This window comes from Schistocerca americana, chromosome X, assembly GCF_021461395.2.
Source record: "Schistocerca americana isolate TAMUIC-IGC-003095 chromosome X, iqSchAmer2.1, whole genome shotgun sequence".
NCBI classification, from domain to species: Eukaryota; Metazoa; Arthropoda; class Insecta; order Orthoptera; family Acrididae; genus Schistocerca; species Schistocerca americana.
Window position 1 is genome coordinate 664,585,646 of NC_060130.1, and position 27,492 is coordinate 664,613,137.

General features: G+C 37.8%; 1 protein-coding gene across 4 annotated transcripts in view; it reads left to right on the forward strand.

Annotated features, from left to right (window-relative positions):
* Nucleotides 1–20,272, forward strand: part of LOC124555676 (calcium uptake protein 3, mitochondrial) — a 655,882-nt gene extending 635,610 nt beyond the window's left edge. For 2 of the 4 annotated variants that reach the window (XM_047129671.1, XM_047129672.1), the window contains 6 exons: nucleotides 1,296–1,397; nucleotides 6,883–7,085; nucleotides 9,432–9,560; nucleotides 9,681–9,838; nucleotides 19,663–19,820; nucleotides 20,046–20,272. In XM_047129671.1, the coding sequence (XP_046985627.1) occupies nucleotides 1,296–1,397; nucleotides 6,883–7,085; nucleotides 9,432–9,560; nucleotides 9,681–9,838; nucleotides 19,663–19,820; nucleotides 20,046–20,117 (822 nt within the window). In that variant the 3' untranslated portion in view covers nucleotides 20,118–20,272. The remainder of the gene's footprint in view (nucleotides 1–1,295; nucleotides 1,398–6,882; nucleotides 7,086–9,431; nucleotides 9,561–9,680; nucleotides 9,839–19,662; nucleotides 19,821–20,045) is intronic. The other 2 variants (XM_047129673.1, XM_047129674.1) reach the window with 1 other exon arrangement.
* The last annotated feature ends 7,220 nt before the right edge of the window (nucleotides 20,273–27,492 follow it).

The window sequence follows — 27,492 nt, forward strand, 5'->3', positions numbered from 1 at the left end:
ATAAATGATCTTAACTCCAGTTCCTTCAAAGCCTGAGATGACTCCCTTTATAAAAGAGGGGGCAACACTGTTGTAACACGAAGGACATGCTTCACATGACTTGTGCACTGTCTGTAGTTGATAGCAGAAGCACAGTTGAAGTAGTGCAAAGAGCAGACACAGCTGAGTTTGAGTCAGTTGCAGTCTATATTGTCTGGAATTATTCACCTGATATGAGTCCATGTGCTAAAGACCTGTTTGTCAAAAGGAAGGAGCCTCTTCATGGCACGTTTCTCTTGGTTTAAACCCAATGAATGAGGTGGCACAGTGGTAAGATGCCGGACACATATTTGGGAGGACAGTGTATGAAATCCCCTTCTGTAAATCAAGATTCAGATTTTCTGTAATTTCCCTAAATTGTCTAAGAAAAATGTCAGGATGGTTTCACTGGAAAGGCACAGCCAGATCTGCACTTGTGCTCCATTTTGAATGATCTCTCCATTTATGAGGTGTTTTTTGGATGAATCCAGCCTATTACCTTGTTTAATATCATTTCTAGTTTTCTTCTTTTTTGTGAACTTTGTGTAGGTGATGACATGTAAGTACGTACTTAAAATTCCTGAAGCAACTCAAAATCTGGGCTTTACTACCAATATTTTAACTGGCAGTACATAGACCGTAAGGGAGCAGCAAAGTTTTTTGTGAATATCCTCCTCTGAAGACCTAAATATTGAGTTGGGAATGAATATGATATTGTGTTAAGCAAATTCTCATGAAAAATCTAGTATCATAAATGAAGAATTGAAAGTGAGAGCCAGTATAGATGCTTGTGGCTAGCAGTATATTCCAATACACATGGGTGAAATCAGCTAATACTGTTCTTGAGATGAATAGTAGTCAGACACAGAATTGCTTGGGGGGGGGGGGGGGGCGCTGCATTTGTAATAACGTCACTGGAAAGAGAAGCAAATTAAGTACTAGATTTTCAGCCACAAATTGTTGGAGACATGTAAATGATCACCAGAATTGGTATCATTATTTATCAGCTTGGAAGATATCAGCAGACATTTTTAGGGACTGAATGCATAATTGGCTAAAATTTGAGATGGGTTAACACATTTTTAAGTTAAAAAAGTTTTAGCTGTGATCACAATGTCTTCTCTGGTGGTGAAGCCATAGTTTTGATGTAGCATACCCCTAATTAAAGCTAATGTAGAAATATACATGTGACTTAAGGTCCTAAATACTGCTCTTCAAAGATTTTTTGTTTGGACCATTATTTACATAATATTTCATTTACCTTATTGCTTTCATAGTTAATGAAGCTGGTGGCTGGACCAATGGCAGTTCGTGAAATTAAGAAAGAGATACAGTCAACAGTGCAAACACAAAACACACCTACACAAAATCAGACAATCGTAAGTTAGATTGTTCAGTTGTGTGACAGCTTGTTGCTTCTCTCTGCATCACTAACAGCCATCATTGTTTGCTCTACATGTTCTGTATGTAGTATCACACTATAGACATTGTATCTAAAATATAATTCCTGTATTATTGTATGTATGCACATTGGACAGAGAGGGGTATTTTCACTGAAGATAGATGCACCATATGTGTGAATGAGAAAAGAAAGATCTAAGCCATTCCTTTCTGTTTCTGAAAGTTGTCAGATCACAGCTTAGTTTAATGTAAATTATCTTGAGTATCTGGAAAACTCACAGATAGTATCTGCACTGGTAGTTAAAAAATTGTTTCACAGTTCCAGTCTTCTCCTCTGCATCAAATACTCTTTGCCTGGTAGTTAAAAGTGTTGATGTCATTGGACACTGAATATATCTCAGATTTGGAAGAAAATGTCACCTATATTTCTGTAACTATACAGCCTTTTATGCTGTAGTACTTATACAGTACTTAAGGACATGGGTTGTCCATAACAAAGGTATAGCAAAGAAGTTACTATTACCTACACATCAGTATCACGCAGAACTTTTTTGTTTTTATCACAGAAAAGATATGAGTTTGCTTGTAAGTTAAGCAGTTCTAGTGTCAGATTTAATTTCATTTTTATTTTCTTACAGTCATGTGGCTCAGTGGGTTAGCAAGACACTATGGACTGAAGGTGTGGTGTTGAAGTTCGCATTGGTTCTGTGATTTTCACCTTTGACTGACTACCACTGTCACAGCTGGAAATGTTTGTTACTGCAAAAATGCTGAGTTGCACAGTGGTTTCGAGTCCATGAGTCAAATGACAATGATGATGTTGAATGTAATTCCAGTGAAGAATGTGTGCCATTCTCAGGTCAATGAAGTACTGAAATACATTTTATATTTAAAACTAAATCAGTCTATGGCAGTATGCAAAAGTCCTCGTATAGTTGGCTGGGTACGTTAGTTCAGAGGTTGGAGGAGAGTAAGGGCATACCATTTCCAACAGGTCCATTCTTAATAAAGCATGTTCAACTCGAGCTTTGAGTTGTTGATGACTATACCTTTTTGTAGTGGTCATGAAACTGCCTATAAATAGTACATGAACTTCAACAAACATCTGTTTAAGTGAGTTTACTAGATAAACTAAAGGCAAATTTTACTAACAACATTTTACCAGGGCAATGAAAACAGACAGGTTGCATTTTAGACTTAATTAAAAACACTTTTCAGAATGCTTTCATTAACTTTCTTGAACTGGAAGGTCCTATACCAGAGTGAACTGACTACAAATTTGGACATTTTGAGTTTGCTATGGCAAGCATTGTAGAATATCACAAATATTCATGTGGCACAACAGGTCAGGAGTATGGTTTGGTAGTGAGAGGGATATTTTTCACATTGTCGGTTCTGATATATCTTGATCTACAGTTATCTCTGATGCAAAAATGAACTAAGTCCAGTGATGAGATTCCAGACCATCTTGTGGAAGAAAGTTCACATGAGTCAAATGACAATGTTGACATTGAGTGTAGTTCCAGTGAAGAATATGTACCATTCTCAGGTCAGTGAAGTAGTGAAGGTACATGTTATATTTAGAAGTACATCAGTCTATGGTAGTATGTGAAAGTGAACCACATATTTTGATGGTATCTTGACAAATGATCGGGGTAGTGAGTATTATATTCACATGTTTTATGTTTCTTTGTGTTATACCTTCTGACTCGTACAACACCCACAAGAATCATCTCATTTTTTGGTCTATGGAATGAAAACTGAATCTATTCTAATTTAATCTAATAAGGATGTGCTGTGCTGCCATCTAGGGAGTAAAGTGTGAACTATGTCATGGAATACACACAACCATCAATAGAGACATATTTTTTATTTATTATTATAGCCGTTGAATGTTGTGAACTTGAAGAACGTAGTTGGTTCACTTAAGCATATGAAATGTATTAAAGATCATTGTTTTGAATGGTACACTATGTGATCAAAAGTATCTGGTCACCTGGCTGAAAATAACTTACAAGTTCATGGTGCCCTCCATCGGTAATGCTGGAATTCAATATGGTGTTGGTCACCCTTAGCCTTGATCACACCTTCCACTCTCACAGGCATACATTCAATCAGGTGCTGGAATGTTTCTTGTGGAATGGCAGTCAATTCTTCATGGAGTGCTGCACTGAGGAAAGGAATTGATGTCAGACAGTGAGGCTTGGTATGAAGTCTGTGTTCCAAAACATCCCAAAAGTGTTCTATAGGATTCAGGTCAGGACTCTGTGCAGGCCAGTCCATTACAGGGATGTTATTGTCATGTAACCACTCTGCCACAGGATGTGTATTATGAAAAGGTGCTCGATCATGTTTAAAGATGCAATTGCCATCCCTGATTGCTCTTCAACAGTGGGAAGCAAGAAGGTGCTTAAAACATCAATGTAGGCTTGTGCTATGATAGTGCCATGCAAAACAACAAGGGGTGCAAGCCCCCCTCCATGAAAAACACGACCACACCGTAAGACCACTGCCTCCGAATTTTACTGTTGGCACTACACACGCTGGCAGATGATGTTCACTGGGCATTTGCCATACCCACACCCTGCCATCAGATCACCACTTGTGTACCATGATTTGTCACTCCACACAATGTTTTTCTACTGTTCAGTCATCCAATCTTTACACTCCTAACACCAAACGAGGCGTCATTTGGCATTTACCGGCGTAATGTGTGGCTTATGAGCAGCCACTTGACAATGAAATCCAAGTTTTCTCACCTCCCACCTAACTGTCATGGTACTTGCAGTGGATACTGATGCAGTTTGGAATTCCTGTGTGATAGTTTGGAAAGATGTCTGCTTATTACACATGATGACCCACTTCAACTGTCGGCACTCTGTCAGTCAACAGACGAGGTCGGCCTGGACGCTTTTATGCTGTACGTGACCCTTCACGTTTCCACTTCACTATCACATTGGAAACAGTGTAGAGCTAGGGATTTTTAGGAGTGTGGAAATCTCACTTACGGACGTATGACACAATTGACACTCAATCACCTGACGCATTTGAAGCCCGTGAGTTCTGCAGAGTGCCCCATCCTGCTCTCTCATGATTTCTAATGACTACTGAGATTGCTGATATGGAGTACCTGGTAGTAGGTGGTAGCACATTGCACCTAATGTGAAAAACGTATGTTTTTGTGGGTGCCAAAACAGTTTTGATCACATGGTGTACATCTGTTGATAAACTTTACATAACATTTATGTGTGCTGTGCCGGTTTTGTGAAGATACAAGTGGAGAACATACATGCTGTAGGTTTATATGAAGCAAAATTTTATCTTCTGAAGAATCCAATGACATAATTAAGATGAAGCACAAGAAAGACAGTCAAAACATGCAGAGGCAAGAAACAAAAGTTCATTGTGGTGGAAATGTAAAGCAACCATTTGTGCAGGTCTCACAGTTTAACATCACTTTTAACAAACAAGAAAAAAAGTTTGTGGACTAACTATAGATTGGATGAACATAAGATGCATCAGAATAACAAAAGAGAAGCCTAATGTAATACAGTTTAATTACACTCACAATGACTGTGTGGAATAAGAGTCCAAAGAAGAAAGACATTGAGTCAGTATTGTGCTTCATTCCCCCTATTCACCATGATTTTTACAAGAACTTAACAACTGCTAGACAGATAGCTGGAAATTCCAGTGAATATGTGTTGTCAGAAGAGGAATGAGAGCCCCCAAAATTCTATTTAAATAGTACACACATTGTCTCTTAGTAGTGCAAAACCTTTTGTTTCGATGAATGAAACAAGATTGTTGTACGGGTAATATCCATATTGAGACAGTAAAGTTGTTCAATTTTTAGTGCTTTTCCTTGTAATGACCATATTCTTTTCAGGCCTCTATTTGCGTGTGTTTTGTTTATCAGCAAAATGTAATATATGTTAGGAGTCAGTTGAATGCTATTTACTGCTCTCAGTACCTCAAATGATTTAGATGAATGTCTCAAAACATGCCGTTTGTTGTTGGTTCAGTCTGGCATAGCACCTTCCAACTGGTAAAGTTCTGTAAGCAGTAAAAAGTTCTAAATTTTTGAGTACTCATTTATCTAAAGAAATAGTAGGTGATGTTTTTGTTGTTACAGTAGTTGTACAAATGCTGTGATTGTAGCTGACAGAGACTAAGTGAAACAATGTAGTGACTAGGCTCTGTACTCTTACTTGGAAGAAATGAAGTTTAGTTTCTGTCTGGCTATCCAGTTTTAGGTTTTCCATGGTTTCTCTAAATCTTTAGCCATAAACTGATCTCCATCCTCTTCTATCTCAAATCTGAGCTTGTGTCCATCTCTAATTGCATCACCACTGCTGGGATATTAAACCACACTCCCCCTCCATTTTTTCCTGTTATGGAGAGGAGGGAATTCACCTTTAGCAATTTAGATAAGTTGCTAGTGAAGATGGGGTAGTTTAATCTACCATAGAAGCTGCAGGAGGTTTCTGGACACAAGACATAACAAATATATTATAAGAAGAAAGTGGGAGAAGAGAGCATACATGGAGAAATAGATAGTAAAAGTGTAAATGTGCCTAAGAATGTTTCTCCCCTGCATTTCTACCACCCTCACCTCCCCTCTTGTTCAATGTGAATTGTCTAAGCAATAATCTTGTCTTAAACTTGATTTCATCTTTGTTGCTCAGTCCCACAAACAGCTACATCAGTTTTCTTCTCTAAATGTCATGGCTCAACAAAAAAATATTTTTTTTCCTTGGACAGAATGACCAAGAATTACATTCCTCTCCCATTTCATAAACTTGTAGCTTCAAAGACTTCTGTTACAATGTTGAAGTTTCTCATTTCACAGTAATTCATTCTGGCTACCCAGTTGGTCTTTAAAAACAGTAAGTTACTTTCCTTTTGTTTCTTTTTTAATTTAAATCTTGCACAAATTTCTGGCATCTGGCTTCACAGAAATGTTTAGCTGTGTGTTAATGTATGTAATTTTGCAAATAAATATGTAGATCTTATAGATTGTCTAAACTAATAAAGTCTTTTGCAAAAATATTCCAGTGGCCATTTTCTCTTTTACTAACAAATATTGCTTATTTTGTTCTTTCATGGGAACACTGATTTTTCCAGAAGTGGGTACTCCATCTTCAACAGTCTCTAATGAATCTGTACTTTATTACTCCTACAGCTGGCACATCTACTTCTACCTAACAGTTTTGATCCAACTGTGCTGCTATGTTAAACAGCAAATCTGTGCTTTCTACAAAAGGTAGTTTATTGCAGTGAATGTGATTATGCTATATGTTTGTAAAATGTGACACACTAACAAACAATTCTGCATTAGAAATGCATATCTGTCTGTAAATGTTAAGGATTTTTTTCCAGTTTGCAAGTTACTGTCATATTGTAATAACAGTGAGAAATAAAGAGTTTGATTTTATGCTTACACATAGTGTTCCATTGCAGATGGAGAAGATATTTAGCCATGCATGGAAGGGCAAACGGGGAATTGCAGATGTTAAGGAAGACCCAAAGCCTCACCCTATACATGAGGATTATGTGGATGATGAACAAGGTTTGCAGCGAAGACATCTAGTGGATACAACACTCATTATCCACTTCTTTGGAAAGAAGGGGAAGGATGAATTGAGATACGAGGGCTTCAAAAAGTAATATAATATTCCATACCATTTTCTTTGTTGCTTGATTAGTGTTTCAGTGCTGTGCAGTTTAAAATAAATCTATCTTTCCCCATGTGAATCATGTGAAAATATCAGTGTTGTTCATTAACTCATCAAACGTTAGTGTGGGATAATATAGACTCCATGGATGAAGTATTTGCTTTGTAAACTTAGAGTTGAAGTTCTATGAATAGTGATAACGAAAAGCCATGAAAAAAGCTGAGCACTATGTCATTGCATATGATTATTGCAATGTCCAATTGATTATGCTGCTGTGCTTGCTAGTAAATGTTTTCTAATCTTCCACTATTATTGATGCCTTCATTGTAAGAGTGCACTATGAATACCCTGTTACATCTATACCTTGTAAATAACTGCAAAGTGTACTGATCAGCTTGAACATTATGACCACTGACCTACTATCGACATTAACCCATTCAGGCAATAGCAGCATTACCTGGCAAGAGATGACTGCTACTCAAACACACACACAATGCATTTGGTGTCAGTCAGCATGCTGTCCTTGTTTAAAATGGGGAAGGTGTGCAATCTATCCGAGTTTGGCTGAGAGCAGATAGCGATGGCACGGAGACTCGGCACAAGCATTCTAGAAATTGCCTGACTTGGGTGTTTGAGGAATGCTGTGGTGAGTGTCTTCAACACATTGTGAAACCAAGGTAAAACCACATTCAGACATCGTGGGGTTGGGTGGCCACCCTTCATTACAGATGTTGGACATAGTAGGCTGGGCAGACTGTTAAGACAGGACAGACAGTGATCTGTGCTAGAACTAACATTAGACTTTAATGCTGGGCAGCGTACAAATGTGTGTGAACACACAGTGCACTGAATACTCCCAAAGATGGGCCTCTGCAGCCGACGACCCATACATGTACTGATGTCAACACCCCGACATCGGCAACTACGACTGAAACAGGCATGTGACCATTGGCACCGTGGCAGAGCATTGCACTGTCTGATGAATCTCGATATCTTCTTCATCATGCTGATGGGATGGTGTGAAACTGTCCTCTTCCAGGGGAACAGCTCCTTGACTCCTTTACTGTGGGTTGGAGGCAATCTGGCAGCGGCCCCATAATGCTCTGGGGAACATTCATGTGGACATGCATGGGTCCAATGGAGCTCATGCAAGGCACCATAATGGCCAAGTAGTATAGTACACTGGTTGCATATCAGCGTCACCTGGCGAGGGATGACTGCTCGACAGATCTGAACCCGATCGAGCACACAAGGGATGTGATTGAACGGCCCCCCCCCCCCCCCCCCCCCTCCCTGGTATTTACAGGAATTAGGTGATTTGTATGTGCAATTGTGATGCCAACTCCCTCCAGCAACCTACCAATGCCCCATTGCTTCCATGCCACGACATGTCACTGCTGTTATCTGTGCCAAAGGTGGACATACCATCTATTAGGTAGGTGGTCATAATGTTCTGGCTGATCTGTGTATGTGGCTGCATTGTTGAAAAACGTCATCACACTGTCCCTAATGTGTGTCTGTCTCCTCTAATGACTGTAAATATTATTTCAAAAGTCAAAATCTTGCCTTTAAGCTGCAGTCTAGTTGTAGTGCGCAGATTACTTTTCACAGAGGTAAGGAAAGCCAAGGAAAAAGGCAGAACAGTCTCCTAGTTCAGTGGCTGAAGGTCACAATGTTTTCTTTACAATAACTCAGTCTTTTATCTTCAAACAGTGCATTAGAGAAAAGATAAATGAAATGCTGCTCTGTTACAAGCTCCTTCAGGATCTAGGGGAACACTTTGTTATTGTTGAAATTGTTCTCATGAGGAGTTTACTCTAGCCCTCATGCAGGTGTCATTATTCAGCTTGGGAAAAGTGATTATTATGCTAGACTGTGTCCTGTTTAGCCAAAATAACAAACCGAACAGTTTCTGCTGTCTACATATTGCCAATGTGTGGACTTACCCACATGTGGAGGTTTCCTCAGTAGATCATTGATCTGGTACTCCATGAGAAGTCATAGAGCTGCTCCTACTTTTTCCATGAAGCTTGATGAAGTGTGTTATTCCAAACTATGTGCTATTTATGGTATTCTTTATAGTGTTTGATAATCTTTCCAACATGGATGTCACCAATCTGAATTACTTTCTCATTTATTAATCTTATTGATTAACTTGATGGTGACAAAGAATTCCTTAAAGATGTGGCTCAACTGTTTATCATTATCAAAACTGGCTTGCTTACTGAGAAATACCCCTAATATCAGTCTGTTTGCAACTTCAACTTGTGCACTACCATCTTTTTTTAATGCTCTCATTTATTAAGATACTTAACGAAACATACTTATTTTTAGGTTCATGGAAAATCTTCAAAAGGAAGTTCTGGAGCTTGAGTTCCATGAATTTTCAAAAGGACATGACACAATTACTGAAGTAGATTTTGCAAAAATACTTTTGCGCTACACTTATTTGGATACAGATGAGTATGTTTCTACAATTTGTATGGTAACTTAACAACAATATTTGTGACACTTGTTTGTCAGAAACTTAATGAAATCTTTCTCTGCCCTCACCCTTCAATCACTTACCTATTTTCCCATCAGATATGACATGTACTTGGATCGTCTGCTCACCAGAATCAAAGAGGAGAAGGGTATCACATTTGAAGAATTCCACGCATTTTGTCAGTTTCTAAACAATTTAGAAGATTTCACGATAGCAATGCGAATGTATACATTGGCTGATCATCCAATTTCAAAAGGTAAGACAACTTTGACAAAAATGTTACTAATTAGTAGTAAAAATTTATTGTAATACTAGAGTTACTTAAATCCAAAATAAATTTCTGCATAAAATGTTCATAAAGAAAGAAACTCAGTTGCTTAATTATGAACTAATGTAAGGTTAATGTGATATTGCACTATACTTCAGCTTTAGGGTTTCACCCATTACCAACTTCTTTACTCTGGTAAAATTGTGTACACAGATAGGGGTATTATAAAGGCACAATACCTGAACATTAAATAGTAACATGTGCTAATGGATTAGTCTACTGAAAGTGTCCGGTATGTGGATTTAGGTTCCGTGTCCTGATTTAACACCAAAGTTTTGAAATAGTGTTCCCAAAGAAATACTTTCCTACCAACCTATATACTTAAATCTGTATATGCCAAGTAGTAACTTTACAGTCTAGGACACAATCATTCTTTGTACATTTATATTACTAAAATAATGCCACAAATAAAATGGATATGAACTTGAAACTTCACTTGTCTCAGCCACACTTCTTATTTTAAAAAGAAGTGTACCTGAGACAAGCAAAATTTCTAGTGCAAATAGGCCACATTGTCTTATACTGCTATTTTGCAGACTACCAAGAATAAGATGGATATGTACAAAAAAATAAGATATTAGATGCTGTTGTTTGTTTTGTGGTCTTCAGTTGGAAGACTGGTTTGATGCAGCTCTCGATGCTGCCCTATCATGTGCAAGCATCTTCATCTCCAAATAGCTACTACAACATGCATACTTCTGAATCTGCTTATTGTCTCCATCTCTTGGTCTCCCTCCATGATTTTTATCTCCCACACTTCCCTCCACTACTAAATTGATGATGATTCCTTGATGTCTCAGAATGTGCCTAGTCAACCAATCCCTTCTTCTAGTCAGGTTGGCCACAGATTTCTTTTATCGCCAGTTCTATTCAGTACTACCTCATTAGTTACATGATCTACCCATCTAATCTTCAGCATTCTTCTTTAGTACCATGTTTCAAAAGCTTCTGTTCTCTTCTTGTATAAACTGTTCATTATCCATGTTTCACTTCCATACATGGCTACACTCCATACAAATACTTTTTCTTGCCATTACCAGTCTACATTTTGTATCCTCTCTACTGTGGCCATCATCAGTTATTTTGCTTCCCAAATAACAAAACTCATCAACTACTTTAAGTGTCTCATTTCCTAATCTAATTCCCTCAGCATTACCTGTCTCACACCCTTCTCAACCATTGCTGCCCTTTCATGGCACTCTACTCTTACAACTGCCATACCCCTACTACCTTTAGAATTTCAAAGAAGGTATTCCAGTGAACTATATCAAAAGTTTTCTCTATTTCTACAAATGCTAAAAATGTAGGTTTTCTCTTTCTTGACCTTTTGTCTAAGATAAGCCCTATGGTCAGTATCATGCGTAGCTACATTTCTCCGAAATCCAAACTGATCTTCCCCAAGGTCAGCTTCTACCAGTTTTTCCATTCTTCTGTAAAGAATTTGTGTTAGTATTTTGCAACCATGACGTACTAAACTGGTAGTTTGGTAACATTTGCACCTGTCAGCACCTGCTTTCTTTGGAATTAGAATTATTGCATTCTTTTGGAAGTATGATGGTATTTCATACATCTGTCTCATGCATCTTGCACGCCAAATGGAAGAGTTTCATCGTGGCTGGCTCTCCCAAAGCTATCAGTGGTTCTAACAATATGTTGTTTATTACCGGGGCCTTGTTTCAACTAAAATCTTTAAGTGTTCTGTCAAATTCTTTTTGCAGTATCATATCTCCCATCTCATTTTCATCTATGTTTTCTTCCATTTCTATAATATTGCCTTCAGTTCATCTCCATTGCACACTGAGGCACCAGAGAAACTGGTATAGGCATGCATATTCAAATTCAGAGAAATGTAAACAGGCAGAATATGGCGCTGCAGTCGGCAACGTGTACATAAGGCAACAAGTGTCTGACGCAGGTGTTAGATCAGTTACTGCTGCTGCAGTGGCAGGTTATTGAGATTTAAGTCAGTTTGAATGTGGTGTTATAGTCAGCATACTAACAATGAGACACAGCATCTCCGAGATAGTGATGAAGTGAGGATTTTCCCATATGCCATTTCACGAGTGTACCATGAATATCAGGAATCCAGTAAAACATCAAATTTCCAACATCACCGGGTCTGGAAAAAGATCCTGCAACAGTGGGACCAACAGTGACTTAGGAGGATCATTCAGTGTGACAGAAGTGCAACCCTTCCACAAATTGCTGCAGATTTCAGTGCTGGACCATCAACTAGTGTGAACCATTCAATGAAACCTCATTGATATGGGCTTTCACAGCTGACGGCCCACTCATGTAGCCTTGATGACTATATGGCACAAAGCTTTACACCTCGCCTGGGCCCATCAACACAGACATTTAGACTGTTGATGACTGGAAGCATGTTGTACGGTTGGACGAGTCGCGTTTCAAATTTTATCAAGTTGATGGACATATATGGGTGTGGAGACAACCTCATGAATCCTTGGACCCTGCATATCAGCAGGGGACTGTTGAAGCTGGTGGAGTCTCTGTAATGTTGTGGGGCATATGCAGTTCGAACGATATGGGACCCCCGATATGTCCAGATACGACTATGACAGGTGACACATATGTAAGCATCCTGTGTGATCACCTCCATCCATTCATGTCCATTATGCATTCTGCCAGACTTGGACAATTCCAGGAGGAAAATGTGACACCCTACATGTCTGGAATTACTACAGAGTGGCCCCAGGAACACTCTTCTGAGTTTAAACATGTCCGCCGGCCACCAAACTCCCCAGGCATGGACATTATCGAGCATATCTGGGATGTATTGCAACGTGCTGTTCAGAAGAGATCTCCACCCCATCATGCTCTTACGGATTTATGGATAGCCCGGTAGGATTCATGGTGTCAATTCCCTCCAGCACTACTTCAGACATTAGTTAAGTCCATGCCATGTCGTGTTGCAGCACTTTTGCATGCTCACTGGGGCCCTACATGATGTTAGGCAGGTGTACCAGTTTCTTTGGCTCTTCAGTGTATAAATCCTTTATATACTCCTTCCACCTGTCAGCTTTCCCTTCCATGCTGAGGACTGGTTTTCCATCTGAGCTCTTCATATTAATACAGCTACTTCTCTTTTCTCCAAAAGCCTCTTTTACTTTTCCTGTAGGTGATATCTCTCTCCCTTACTGAAATATGCTTATAAATCCTTGCATTTGCCCTCTATCCATTCCTGCTTAGTCATTTTACACTTCTGTCAATCTCATTTTTTATTTGTTTGTATTCCCTTTTGCTTGCTTCATTTGTATATTTTCTCCTTTCACCAATTAAATACAGTATCTCCTATGTTATCCAAGGATTTTTACTAGACCTTGTCTTTTTACCTATTAGATCCTGTGCTGTCTTCACTATTTCATCTCTCGTTGCTACCCATTCATCATCTACTGTATTGCTTTCCTCTGTTCTAGTCAACCATTGTGTAATGCTCCTTCTGGAACTCTCAAAAACCTATGCCTCTTTCAACTTATCCAGGTCCCAGCTCCTCCTTACCCATTTGCAGTTTCTTCAGTTTTGATTTACAGTTCATAATCAGTAATCATAATCCACATATACATCGGAAATGTCTTGCACAGTGGCAGCTCACAGATATACATTCTTGGTGTTCACAAATTTTTATATTCAGATCAGTTTGGGAGTGTGAAATTTATAGCATCAGCTGTATAACAGTTATGCTTATCAACAAATTTATAAAACTATAGCTACTGCCAGTAACAATAACAACATTAATAATAATAATAATAATAATAATTAGATGCATAACTTATCTGACAAAAGAAATAATTGTTTTTGAGGGATTTTGTTGTTTTGTAAATAATTAAGTATAGTTTAGGGCAATAAAAAATAGTGTGTAAGTTTTCACAACTCTCCATTTTGCATTTTTGTGTAAGTGGGAGTTTTTGTGCTTTTCCATTTTTTTCAGACAAATATACAAGTTCCTTAAGAGATGTATTAGTTCACGAATTTACTTCCAAGCTGAGAATCAGATATTCTTTTGCTTCACCTACACGACAACTTCTTGTCCTAATTCTACACTTTCTTGTTAAGTGTTTGCTTCTAGTCACACTTATTTGATTTCACCACTGTCTCAATCAAAGGGCCTGTTCTCAGAAGCCATAGTTCCTTTGCCGCTAACTTTTCCTGGTAATTTATTGTTCTATTCCCAAAATGATATTTTCACTATGCAACAAAGTGTGCACTGATATGAAACTTCCTGGCAGATTAAAGCTGTGTGCTGGGACAAGACTCGAATTTGGGACCTTTGTCAATCGTGGTCAGGTGCTCTACTGACTGAACTACCCGAGCACGACTAACAACCCATCCTCAAAGGTTTACCTTTCTGTTAGCATTTAAAATAGATTCAGAATTCTTCATGTTTATGCTGCACACAAAAGCCAGATCCCACCCAGTAAACAACCAACTCCAAACACAAAGTGCCTTTTGTGGAAATGATTGAACTCAAGTAGTAATGTCTGCCATCATGGTCACTTACTTAGAACATAAATGAGGCACTGAGATCCACAAGCGCCTAAAGCACACCACCATTGATCCCACATGTAAGTGAATGTCAGAGAAACCAATGATACAGCTTTTTGTGAATTTTCATATATGCAGTGTGGGCCTACAGCACAGACAAACCTGACTCACCATAAGATCAACATATTTCAGAAGCATGAAAAAATCTTACAATCTCACAATCAATGGTGATGTGCTTTAGGCCCTTATGATTCTCACAAGGGAAACTCCCCATTGCACCCCTCCTCAGATTTAAAGATTAGATGGCCCAGTGGATAGCCCATAAAAAACTGAACACAGATCAAGCATGAAAACAGGAAGAATGTTTACGGATCTGTAAAAAAGATAAAGCAAAATAGAAACAGTGAACAGTCCAAGCTTAACAAGTGCAATATTAAGCACGCATTAAGAGGCGCGACATCGTGGTTAAGTGGTCAAAGATTTCTACTGTGAAGTGGATGAGACATGTTCAAAACTTTCTCACCTATTACCCCCCCCCCCCCCCCCCCCTTCCATTACCTATTATCAAATTCCAGTCCCCCCTTCACAATTAAATTTCTGTCTCCCCTAAATATCTGAATAATTTATTTTATCTCATCATACAGTTCTACAAACTCTTCTTCATCTGCAGAGCTAGCTGGCATATAAACATGTGCTGCTGTGGTGGGTGTGGGCTTCTTGTCTGTCTTGGCTGCATTGTTGCTTACCTGCATTCCTATTTTCTAATTCATTATTAAACCCACTCCTGCATTGCCCCTATTTGATTTTGATTTTGTATTTGATAACCCTGTATTTTCTGACCAGAAGTCATATTCCTCCTGGCACAAAACTTCCTTAATTCCTACTATATCTAAATTCAACATGTCCATTTCCTCTTTAAATTTTTGGAATCTATTTTACCTCCTGAATATTTTACCCAATAGTATGCCATCATCCTTTAACCATATAATAGAGTTGCATGCCCTTGGGAAAAATTACGGCTGCAGTTTTCCGTTGCTCTCAAGTATTTGCAGTTCCAGCACAGCAAAGCAATTTTGGTTCATGTTAAAAGACCAGATCAGTCAATCATTCAGACTGTTGCCTCTGCAACTACTGAAAATAGTGCTGCCCCACTTCAGGAACAACACATTTGTTTGGCATCTTAACAAATACCCCTCCATTTCGGTTGCACCGAAGTTACAGCTGTCTGTATCGCTGAAGCATGCAACAATTTTTCTCAGAGTACATGGATTGAAGTCTGGGGACCTGGGAAGCCAAGCAAAATGGACATGGCAGCTCAGCACATCATCCTCACCAAATGATGTGCACAAGAGATATTTCACATGTGTATCAATATGGAGTGGAACACTGTCCTGCATAAAAGTTGCACCTTCCATCAAGTGTTTAGCAGCCAGGCTAGGGATGATCTGATTCCCTCTCTCTCTCTCTCTCTCTCTCTCTCTCTCTCTCTCACTATAGTTCATTTTATACACAATTCTTGTGTCACTGACATGAAGCTGTCCAGGTCCATATGTTGGCCAGTTTTTGCACTCACTTTTGGTTTCAACAAAATCCCATATCATTTCAGGTGTGTATCAGTCTTTTACCTCCCTACCTACATTATTCTGTGAATTAGTGCATTTTCAAATGCTAACTGACTTGGGTCACCTTGCATGATGCTCATCCATCTCACTGTCCAAACATTTATGAGTGGATGTTTCAATGTCTAGTTGAGGTTGCTTATAATTTAACAAAAATTTCATCATGACTGTCTTATCAGTATTCATTTTAAGTATGTTTATGACCTGACCAAAATTCTCTTCAGTATTTCACACACCTAAATGTTTCAAACAGCTCCAGCTAATAGTGGATGTATCATTAGCAGTGTACTCTAACTTCAAGTTTTGTAGCTGTGCTATGTACACCTAAATCTACGTACATACATTGCAAGCCAAGCAGAGGGTACTTAGCATTATTAGGGTTTCCCATTTCAATTGAATATGAAGGATGGGGGAAATGAATGCTTAAATGCCTATGTGCACACTGTAATTTGTGTGCTATTATATTCACTTTCACTGTGAGGATGATACACAGGAGCTGAAGTATATTTCTAGATTGTTCACTTAATAATTGTACTTGAAGCTTTGAAAGTAGGACTTCACAGTATAATTTGCATCTGCCAATTTAGGTTTCACAACATTTCCATTATGTTCTCCTGAGTGTCAAACAAACCTGTGACACACTGCCCTTCTTTGAATACATTCAATATCCACTGTTAGTCCTATTTGATATGGGTCCCACACACTTCAGTTATATTCTAAGACGGGATAAAAAAAGCAATTTGTAAGCAATATTCTTTGTAGATATTTTTGTAGTATCATGCCAATGAAGAGAAGTCCGACACCTGGTCTAACTATGACTGAGCCTCTGCGATTATTCCATGTTATAGCCAAACAAATTGTTAAATCCAGATAATTGTACACGTTGACTGATTCCGGCTGTGAACAATTGATATTGTAGTCATGGGGTACAATGTTTGGGCATTTTGTGAAGTGCACAATTTTACATTTATGAATATTTAATGCATGTTGCCAGTGATTGGATCAGTTTGAAATCTTAACAATGTTTGAGTGGATGTTTTTGTAACTTTTGCAGTTAGTTTGCAAAATGAACAGCAAGAGCCCCAAAACTCTTCCCTGGGTCATCACCTGATGTTCTTCTACATCTGTTGACACACTGTCCAGGGTAACATGGTGCTTACTCTCTACCAAGATAGCCTCAGTCCACTCACATTTTTTTCCCACATGACATCACAGTTTTGTGGTATCAAGTTATATGATTTCCTGAAGTCAACAAACTAATGTTTTCACTGGATTGCCCTGATCAATGACTTTCAGGGTGTGACATGAGAGACGTGAGAGTTGGGTTTTGCCTGATTAATGTTTTCAGAATCTATTCTAGCTGGCATTGAGGAGGTATTTCTATTAGAGGTAACTGAGTGCATTTGAACTCCTGCCCCGAGGTAAGTGTTTTGAGTTCACCTCTGAGATACGGCACAACTGCCCTTTATCTAGTGTACTGAACTTGTAAATCTTCCTACTTGTTTTAGTTGCTATTCGTATTTTGCGAATCATTGTTACAACAACGGCCTCATGGTCACTGATACCAGTTTCAATATGGACATCCTCAAAGAGATCAGGTCTACTTGTTGCTAATAGATCTTGCACATTTCCACCATGAGTGCACTTTCAAAATATCTATTCTATGTAGTTTTCTGGGGCAGCATTTAGTATTGTTTTGCAGGAAGTCTTGTCACACCCATTACTTACAAAACTGGAATTATCCCAGTCAGTTGTTGGATGACACTCCAATGATAACTGTATGATTAGGGAATACGTGTACTAGTAAGTCGAGGTTTTCTCAATTTTTCAGTTACATATAGGAGCGAGCCTGGTGGTCGATAGACCCAATTATAAATTTCTGCTTGGTCTTGTTACTGACCCAAACAATCACACATGCAGTCTCACTTTCTGTCTTGGTATATTTAAATTTCTTTCCTACTCCAACAAATAAACCCTCTCAATTTCCCAATTAGTTTTTGATACATACTTAATTTATTCCAAAATTTGCACTGCTGTCAATTTAGTTTTACCGCAAGCTTTCTGTACCTAGTATAATGTAAACTCCACTGCTTTTTAGAATTATTTCAATCTCTGGCACATAGTACACAAGTGCTGCAGCAGTTGATCACTAGTGTTTTAATTGTTTCATCTGTGTAGGATATTTCTTTAGATCTGAAACTAATACTTCAGTCACCTACAGTTATAATTATCTGAATTGGGCAGAGAAATTAATACATACAAGAAACAAAAATGGCACAAGAATACTTCACTATGTGATTCCACAACTGAGAATCTTGCTTGTTGATTTCACAGTTAGGATTTTCCTTTCAATTTTATAATATGTTTTAGGTAGCCTTTAGCATATGAGGGCATGCTGAAAAGTAATGCCTCCAATTTTTTTATCCTTTTGTCAATATTGATTGAGGTATTATATGTCAGGCATATTGCTATGTCAACTTTTCTATTTTGCTAACACAAGTTGCAACCTTCTGGTGCTAGAGGGCTCCAAATTGTAACATGGTGGTGTGTAACATAATTATGTTGGTGTGTGAAGAACAGCATACTGTAATCAAGTTTCTAATCACAGAAAATGTGACTCCAATTGAAACACATAGAAGAATGAAAGCTGTGTTCAGTGATTATTGTCTTGACAGCAGTAATGTACAACACTGAATTGTTCATGCTCGTAACGAAGGAAATGGTGGTGCTAATCTCATCTTGGCCCCATTTGATTTTCATCTGTTTCCAAAACCTAAACAACAGCTTCAAGAACTTAACTTTGTTAGTGAAGAAGTAGTGCAAGCAGAAATGAGGTTGTGGCTCCATCAAAAAAGTTAAACAGTCTACAGTGACGGTATCAACAAATTGGTCTGTCATTGGGAGAAATGTGTTTGTTGCCACAGTGACTATGTTGCAAAATAAATGTGTAGACATTAAGAATAAAGTTGTAGAATGTTAATAACATGTGTTTTATTTAAAAAGCTTTAAGAATTTTCACTTAAAAAGTTGGAGGCATTAATTTTCAGGACACCCTCATATACACACACATAATAGCAGAGTTTAGCACATTATCGCTTGCAAAATAAGTATGTATGTTCACAAAATCAGTGCAAAAATTGTAGTGGAGAGTGACTGCCATAAGCAAACAAAAAAAAAAAAAAAAAAAGAAAAAGAAAGAAAGAAAAATCAATGTGAAATCCAGTGTTCTATCTTCCATAACTCAAAATTAAACAGCTGCAAAATGTAAATTCTGTGCTACTGTACATCAGGTCACATCCTGATTTAACTTGCTTCCGTTCTTCTTGATCGGTTAAAGTAAATGTTGGAATAATCACTTCAGAAATACCAGAAGGGATTTCTTGAGCCACTTCTGTTAAAATTAATGTGATAAGCATATATACTTTAAGCTGATGTTTTATATCATCCATAAAGAACAATGTGAAAAATCTGTGAGGTATTTAAGGTTATAATATTTCAAAACAAAACAAAAAATTCATTCCAGCCTCATATCTACAGGAAGGAAATAATAGCAGAATTATAGAAGACATTTGTATGATCATTTTTCAAATTAAACATTTGTATATTTGATTATTTACTTTAAAATTTCAGATGAATTCCACAGGGCAGTGAAAATATGCACTGGAACAAATTTGAGTCGGCATCTAGTTCATATAGTATTTCAGATATTTGATGAAGATGGTGATGGACAACTGAGTTACCGTGAATTTATTGCTATAATGAAGGATCGTCTTCATAGAGGTTTCAAGGTATGCAAAAGAAGTTGGGATCAGATAGGTATTCTGGTATCATATCATTTTTATTAATAGTTAAAACAATATTTCATAATGTTCTGTGAGGGTTTCATTCACATTTCCATCCTTTTCTATTGTCAGATGCTGACTGAAAAAGCATGTAAATGGTAAAGTAACTACTACTAGATAGTATTTACCTCATTCATATTTTTAAATTAATGACATCTGTTTCTGTTACAGTCATATGCAAAGAATGAAGGCTGGGAGGCATTCAAAAACTGTGTGAAGAATGAAATGAAAGCCCCTGTTTAATCGTTTCATCTCAAAATCTACATTAATGGCAGCTAAAATGACTACTCCTTTCTGAAACTTCCACACCTTGTGAACAACAGAACTGTGAATCCTTTTGTAAATATATTTATTTCTCCCTGTATTTTATATTGCCGAATAAATGATGAGAAACACAATTTGTAGATTCCTTATTGTTCCACCACAAATGACTATGACAAAATTTTTATCCTTTTCATTTTTCTCGATAGTCAGCTGCCACATTAAAAATTCTCTGTAAATCTCAGTTGAAATTTCCAGTTGGTGAAGAACTTCTACTGCTGTCAAGTTATATGGCACCACCAAGAACATTAAAGGCTAACAAAAGTAATCTGATTGATTGCTGAATTGGCATGAAGTTTCATCATGTAAGTTGTTTGACAGAAACTGAATGAGGCACTTCAGACGAAGAAAGTTTTGAACTCATTATCTGGTATCCCAGCTGGGTAACTTTGAAAGCCTCATGTGGAGTGTGGAATAGGATCTTCGGCACCAGACAGAGCTTTTACAACCATCAGCTCTTCCATCACCTTGGCACAGCACCACACACCATTTCATAAGCCAGATGGAGCATGTGGCCATCTCGTACAATCAGCCATGCAGCTACACACCTCAGTGCCATATTCGCTTTACTACTGTCTCATCGTAATAACACACGGTTGGTTCTTGGTCTCTGCTTATGCTCTGTCTCAAGTTCTCTCTCTCTCTCTCTCTCTCTCTCTCTCTCTCTCTCTCTCTCTCTCTCTCTCTCTCTCTCTCTCTCTCTCAATTGCTCATTGGATTTTGTTTCTCTGTAGTGCCATCGCCATGTGTCCATTTCCTTGTTGTTGTCATTGTCTTTTATGTTTCCACTTGTTGATCTGCTTGATTGCTCCAGACCAGTCAGTCCAGCCTTGTCAGGTTTTTCTTGAGCCATTTCTGACGTTTACTTGAATCTCAGTCACAATACAGCCCTGCAGCCAAGCGACTAGCGCGAGGTTTGGTGTTCTCGTAAAGATAAGTTATTTTAGATTATAAAACACATAGATTAGTACTGATTACGTGGTAAATAAGTGTATTAGTGTGCCGTTTAAGTGTACCATTAAAGGTTTCATTTCTCATTACGTAATATAGCAGAAAACGCGAAAAGACCGTACAGTCGTATTTTCTGTTTACGTTCTGCTGCAGCAAATCTATAGAATTTCGTTTAGTTGTTCCTTGCTCTCTCCAGCAATTTAACTTAGCGTACCTCTTCATTATTTAACTAGCATTTCCAGAAAGTAGCGTAAAGTTTAACTTGTTGTTTCAGAAACTTTGCACTTTTGTTTTTGTTTACACACAGTTGCGTATAGGCCAAATTTGTGTAACCATATTTTCGTGTTTATCTGTAATTTAACTGACTTATTCTTAATAAATTATTACGTTTATCATGAGTGAAAAGTGCTTGACTTGCCGTAGAATTGTTAGGTCGGGGCTTTGGTGTGATGGGTGCTGTAGTTTTTTCCATGTGGGTGACTGTAGTGGCGTGGGAATAGGGGAAGTAAGTGAGACTCATCAGTGGTTTTGTAGGATTTGTAGTAGAGATAGGAAGATACTGGAACAGGAGGGGAAAACTGCTGCCCTTCAGGCTGAGTTAGACAAGGCCAGGGGAGATTTTGACAGGTTAAGGAGGGAGAAGGGTAAAGAGAGGTGGGAAGTGGCAACAGGCAACAGGAGGAACAGGCCTAGAACTTTGTCTGACAGCTTTATGGTGAATGTGGAAAATAGATTTGACCTGTTGCTTCAGTTAGAAGCTGGTGAGCCTCAAGCAGTTACAGGTGTAGACAGGGCACAACAAACTTTCAGCAGCAAATTGAAAAGTAAGAATGTAGGGAAATCAGTAAAGAGAAAGAAAGTGTTGTTGTTAGGTAGTTCCCATGGAAGAGGTGTTGGCCAACTCTTGCAGGATGAACTAGGATCAGAATACCAGGTCACCAATTTTTTTAAACCTAGTGCTGGTCTGGAGCAGGTGACAGAGGATTTAGGATCACTTTGCGAAGATTTCACTAAGGAAGACACCGTGGTTATAGTGGGTGGGGCAGGTAACAGTATTGACAGAGATCCTGGGTACAGCATAGAGTGTGACCTGGCGAAGATTGCATCAGCATCGAGGCATACCAGTGTTGAGTTTGTATCTGTTCTTGGGCGCCATGACCGACCTCATTTGAACTCTTCTGTCAAGAGAGTTAATTTGGAGCTGGAACGGCTGCTCATGTCGGGTGCGGGGTCACACATTGGTGTGGTTCATGTTGATTCTGTCAGTAGGTGGGATTATACTAGGCATGGCCTTCACCTCAACAGGAAGGGGAAGGGTAAATTGGCTGGGGAAATAGCAGGAAAGTTAAAGGGGGGAGGCACTGTCATGAGTGGTAAAATACCAGTGGTTATAGGATTCAGAAAAGACCCTTTTTTAGGGTAGGGAGGACAGAAAGAAAACAAATTTTAAGAGAGGTTAGAACTGAGACAAACCTTCAGTTTGAGAAAGAAATCAAAAAACATAATTCCAGCTTATTACATCAACATAAACAGCCATTGGTTAAGAATTTTCAACTGTCAGCAGATATTTTAACTCCATCCAATTTTAAGTCAGTCAATGTGAAATGTCAGCTATCTTTATTGCATCAAAATATTCGAGGACTGAGAAATAAAATTAATGAATTAACTATCTGCATAGATGAATTAGAGTCTTCAAACCCAGCTGACATAATCTGCCTCTCTGAACATCATGTGACCACTGGTATAGAACTTTTAAGTGTTACAGGGTTTAGGTTAGCATCTCACTATTGTAGATCAGAAATGGAGAAAGGAGGAGTTGCCACATTCATCAGGAACTGTCATAAATTTAAGAACATAGACATTCATAAATTTTGCCTAGAACAGCATATGGAAGCATGTGCAACAGAATTAGATTTTCACAAAAAATCTTTCATAATATTAAGTGTATATCGAGCACCTGCAGGTAACTTTAATCTGTTTGTAAACCACCTTGAAGCTGTACTGGCCCATTTAACAACCAAAAACAAAGAAATAGTGGTTGCTGGTGATTTCAATGTAGATTTCCTTAAAGACTCTCCCAATAAGAACCTATTTGAGTTAGTAACACTATCATTCAACTTAATTCCCACAGTAAAGTTCCCCACTAGGATAACCACTTGCTCACAAACAGCCATTGATAATATCTTTATAGAAAAGTCAAATGAACAAAATTATATTACAAAACCAATAGTCAATGGCCTCTCAGACCATGACATGCAGTTCCTTCTGTTAAATGTTAATACTGAACAGGATATAAAATCTGTTAAATCTGAGCTCACGAGGGTAATCAGTAAGCCAAAAATTGATTATTTTAGGACACTCCTCAGAGACATTCACTGGACTGATGTTTACAGTGCTCATGGCATGAATGAAAAATATAACATTTTTGCTAATAAAGTGCTTACCTTATTTGAACACTGCTTTCCCCCAAAACTTACCAAGGTTAGAGCAAAGTCTACAAAGAAGCCATGGATTACTCGAGGAATAGGGGTATCTTGTAAAACAAAAAGAAAACTGTATCTGTCAATCCGAAACATTTCCAATGTTGATGCTATAGCACATTATAAGAAATACTGCAAAATATTAAAGACTGTAATACGGATGTCAAAGCAAATATATTACAAGGAAAAGATAGTCATATCAGATAACAAAATAAAGACAATATGGGATATAGTGAAGGAGGAGACCGGTAGAACCAGACATGAAGAGGAACAAATAGCATTAAGAGTAAATGATGCATTGGTGACAGATGTGTATAGTGTTGCAGAACTTTTTAACAAACATTTTATAACTGTTACTGAAAAGATGGGGTTGTCAGGTTCGGTAGATGCTGCTATGGATTACCTTAGACCAGACATTTCAAGTAACTTCCATAATATGAATTTGACCCTCACTACCCCAACAGAAATAATGTCCATCATAGAATCTTTAAAATCAAAAACATCTAGTGGGTATGATGAAATATCAACAAAGTTAATTAAAGAATGTGATTCTGAGCTAAGTAACATATTAAGCTATCTGTGTAACCAGTCGTTTATCAGTGGAATATTTCCCGAATGGCTGAAATATGCTGAAGTTAAGCCACTGTTTAAGAAGGGAGATAAAGAAATAGCATCAAATTTCCGTCCAATTTCACTGTTGCCAGCATTCTCAAAAATTTTCGAAAAAGTAATGTACAGTCGTCTTTATAACCATCTTATCTCAAATAACATACTGTCAAAGTCACAGTTTGGATTTCTAAAAGGTTCTGATATTGAGAAGGCTATCTACACTTACAGTGAAAATGTACTTAATTCATTAGACAAAAAATTGCAGGCAACTGGTATATTTTGTGATCTGTCAAAGGCATTTGACTGTGTAAATCACAATATCCTTTTAAGTAAACTAGAATATTATAGTGTAACAGGAAATGCTGCAAAATGGTTCAAATCTTATATCTCTGGCAGGAAACAAAGGGTGTTATTAGGAAAGAGACATGTATCAAGCTATCAGGCATCATCCAACTGGGAACTAATTACATGTGGGGTCCCACAAGGTTCCATTTTGGGGCCCCTTACTTTTTCTTGTGTATATCAATGACCTTTCATCAGTAACATTACCAGATGCCAAGTTTGTTTTGTTTGCTGATGATACAAACATTGCAATAAATAGCAAATCAAGTGTAGTCTTAGAAAGATCAGCCAATAAAATATTTGTAGACATTAATCACTGGTTCCTAGCCAATTCTTTGTCACTAAACTTTGAAAAAACACACTACATGCAGTTCAGAACTTGTAAGGGGTGTCCCAAGAGTATATGTCTAACATATGATGACAAGAAGATAGAAGAAGTGGACGGTGTTAAATTCTTGGGATTACAGCTTGATAATAAATTCAACTGGGAGGAGCACACCACAGAACTGCTGAAGCGTCTTAACAAATCTCTGTTTGCAATGCGAATTTTGTCAGACATAGGGGATATAAAAATGAAAAAGCTGGCATACTATGCTTACTTTCATTCCATAATGTCATATGGGATTATTTTCTGGGGTAATTCATCAAGCCAAGCTAAAGTTTTCCGGGCACAAAAACGTGCAGTAAGAATTATATGTGGTGTGAACTCAAGAACATCCTGCAGAAGCCTGTTTAGGGAACTAGGGATACTAACTACAGCTTCCCAATATATTTATTCCTTAATGAAATTTGTCATTAAAAATATATCACTTTTTCAAACCAACAGCTCAATTCATGGAATCAATACTAGAAATAAGAATAATCTTCACAAGGATTTAAAGTCACTTAGTCTTGTACAAAAAGGTGTGCATTATTCAGGAACACACATTTTCAATAACTTGCCAGCAGCCATAAAAAGCTTAACAACCAATGAAATTCAGTTTAAGAGAAGCCTAAAGGATTTATTGGTGGCCAACTCCTTCTACTCCATTGATGAATTTCTGAGGAAAACCAACTGATTTGTATATAAGTACAACGTAACTTCTGCACAATTTCAGTGCAGTAATGTGTTCACTGAAAATTTGTGTGTGTGTGTGTGTGTGTGTGTGTGTAAGTATAATCTAACTTCTGCACCATTTCAGTGCAGTAATGTGTTCATTGTAAATAAGTATTACAGTAGTTGTATTACATGTTTCTTACCTTATAAATAAATAAAAAACTTTTTTATTTTAAATTCAGTGCAATAGTATTTGTAAAATGACTCTTAGTGTTCATTAAAAAATGACGATCATTCCACTTGGGACCTGTGGAATGGTACATTAGCTTATTTGTTTTAGTTTAAATATTTGTCATGTATTGTTGTTTTTCTGACATGTTCCACATCCTGGAGGACCTCCTCACTACGGATCAATTGGAATGAAAGTAAATCTAATCTAATCTAAACAAGGGTGTGTGGAAAAATTTTTATTCTGTTCCCACCATTTGTTGAGGTATTCTGTGTCATACATATTGCTTGGTCAACTTTTCCACTTTGCTGGTGCAAGTTGCAACTATCTGTCACTAGAGGGCTCTGAATTGTAGGATGTAACATGGTAGTGTGTAACATAACTATGTCAAAACATGAGAAACAGTGTGCTGTAATTGAGTTTCTAACTGCAGAAACTACACATGGAGCACCCTCAACTTCAGTGTGATGATCCCAGACCACACAGAAGTGCTGTAACATCTGTACCAATTGGACACCTTGGATTCACTGTCATGCCTCATCCTCCATACAGTCCCGGCGTGGCCTCATGCAATTTTCATCTGTTTCCAAAATTTGAAGAACACCTTCCAGCACTTCAGTTTGATAGTGATGAATCAGTGCAAGCAGAGGTAAGGTGGTTGCTCTGACAATGAAGTTGGACATTCTGCACTGATGGACTCAACAAACTGGTCTCCTGTTGGGAGAAATTTGTTCAGCACCAGGGTGACTAGGTTGAGAAATAAATATGTAGACATGAAAAATAAAATTGTAGACTGTTAGTAACATTTTTTGTATTTAGAAAGCTTTAAGATTTCTCACATAAAAAAATCAGAGGAATCACTATTCAGCGCACCCTCATATAATGAGAACGTGCATGACCTAACTTACCCAGGTCATACTGATCAGGAATAGAGAGCAATATTCTGTCACTACCAAGACAAGTATTATAATTGTTAACTTGTATTCTGTTCAGACAGAAGTCTAATATCAATGACTTTAACACATATGTTTCTAAAATTAAGTTACATAAACATTTTAACATATTGCACAGAATAAAATCTCTCTTCCTTTTAAGAGATGTTCTGTACATGGCAGGAACCAAGTCAACTCCATCAAAAGCTTTCTATCTTTTGCATTTACACATTTACCACACCTTTCTGCTGGACATCATCTTAATCTGTGCACATTCTGACACTCATACCCTCCTTCCAGGTAATGTCTTTGTTTTTGTTCCAGATTTTGATGAAAATGGTTTTTCCAACCTTTATGACATTAGTCCATGGTAAGATCCTTACAAAATTCTTGTTTTAATTTTATTTTCTGAGCTCATTTTGAAAATGACATAAGAATTCAGAATACACAGTTAACAAATTTGTAGGGTTAGGGAAGGTGGGAACCCCGTAACAACATAGCTAATGGCCACTATGTTCTCATAACACACCAGCACTTACTTGGAATCAGATGTATATCAGTGTGAAGAAGAAGAAGAAGAAGAAGAAGAAGAAGAAGAAGGTTATTCTCCTCTTGTCTAAACTGTTTATCATCCATCTTTTCACTTCCATACATATCTACACTCCATACAAATACCTTCAAGAAAGACTTCCTAACACTTAAACCTATATTTGATGTT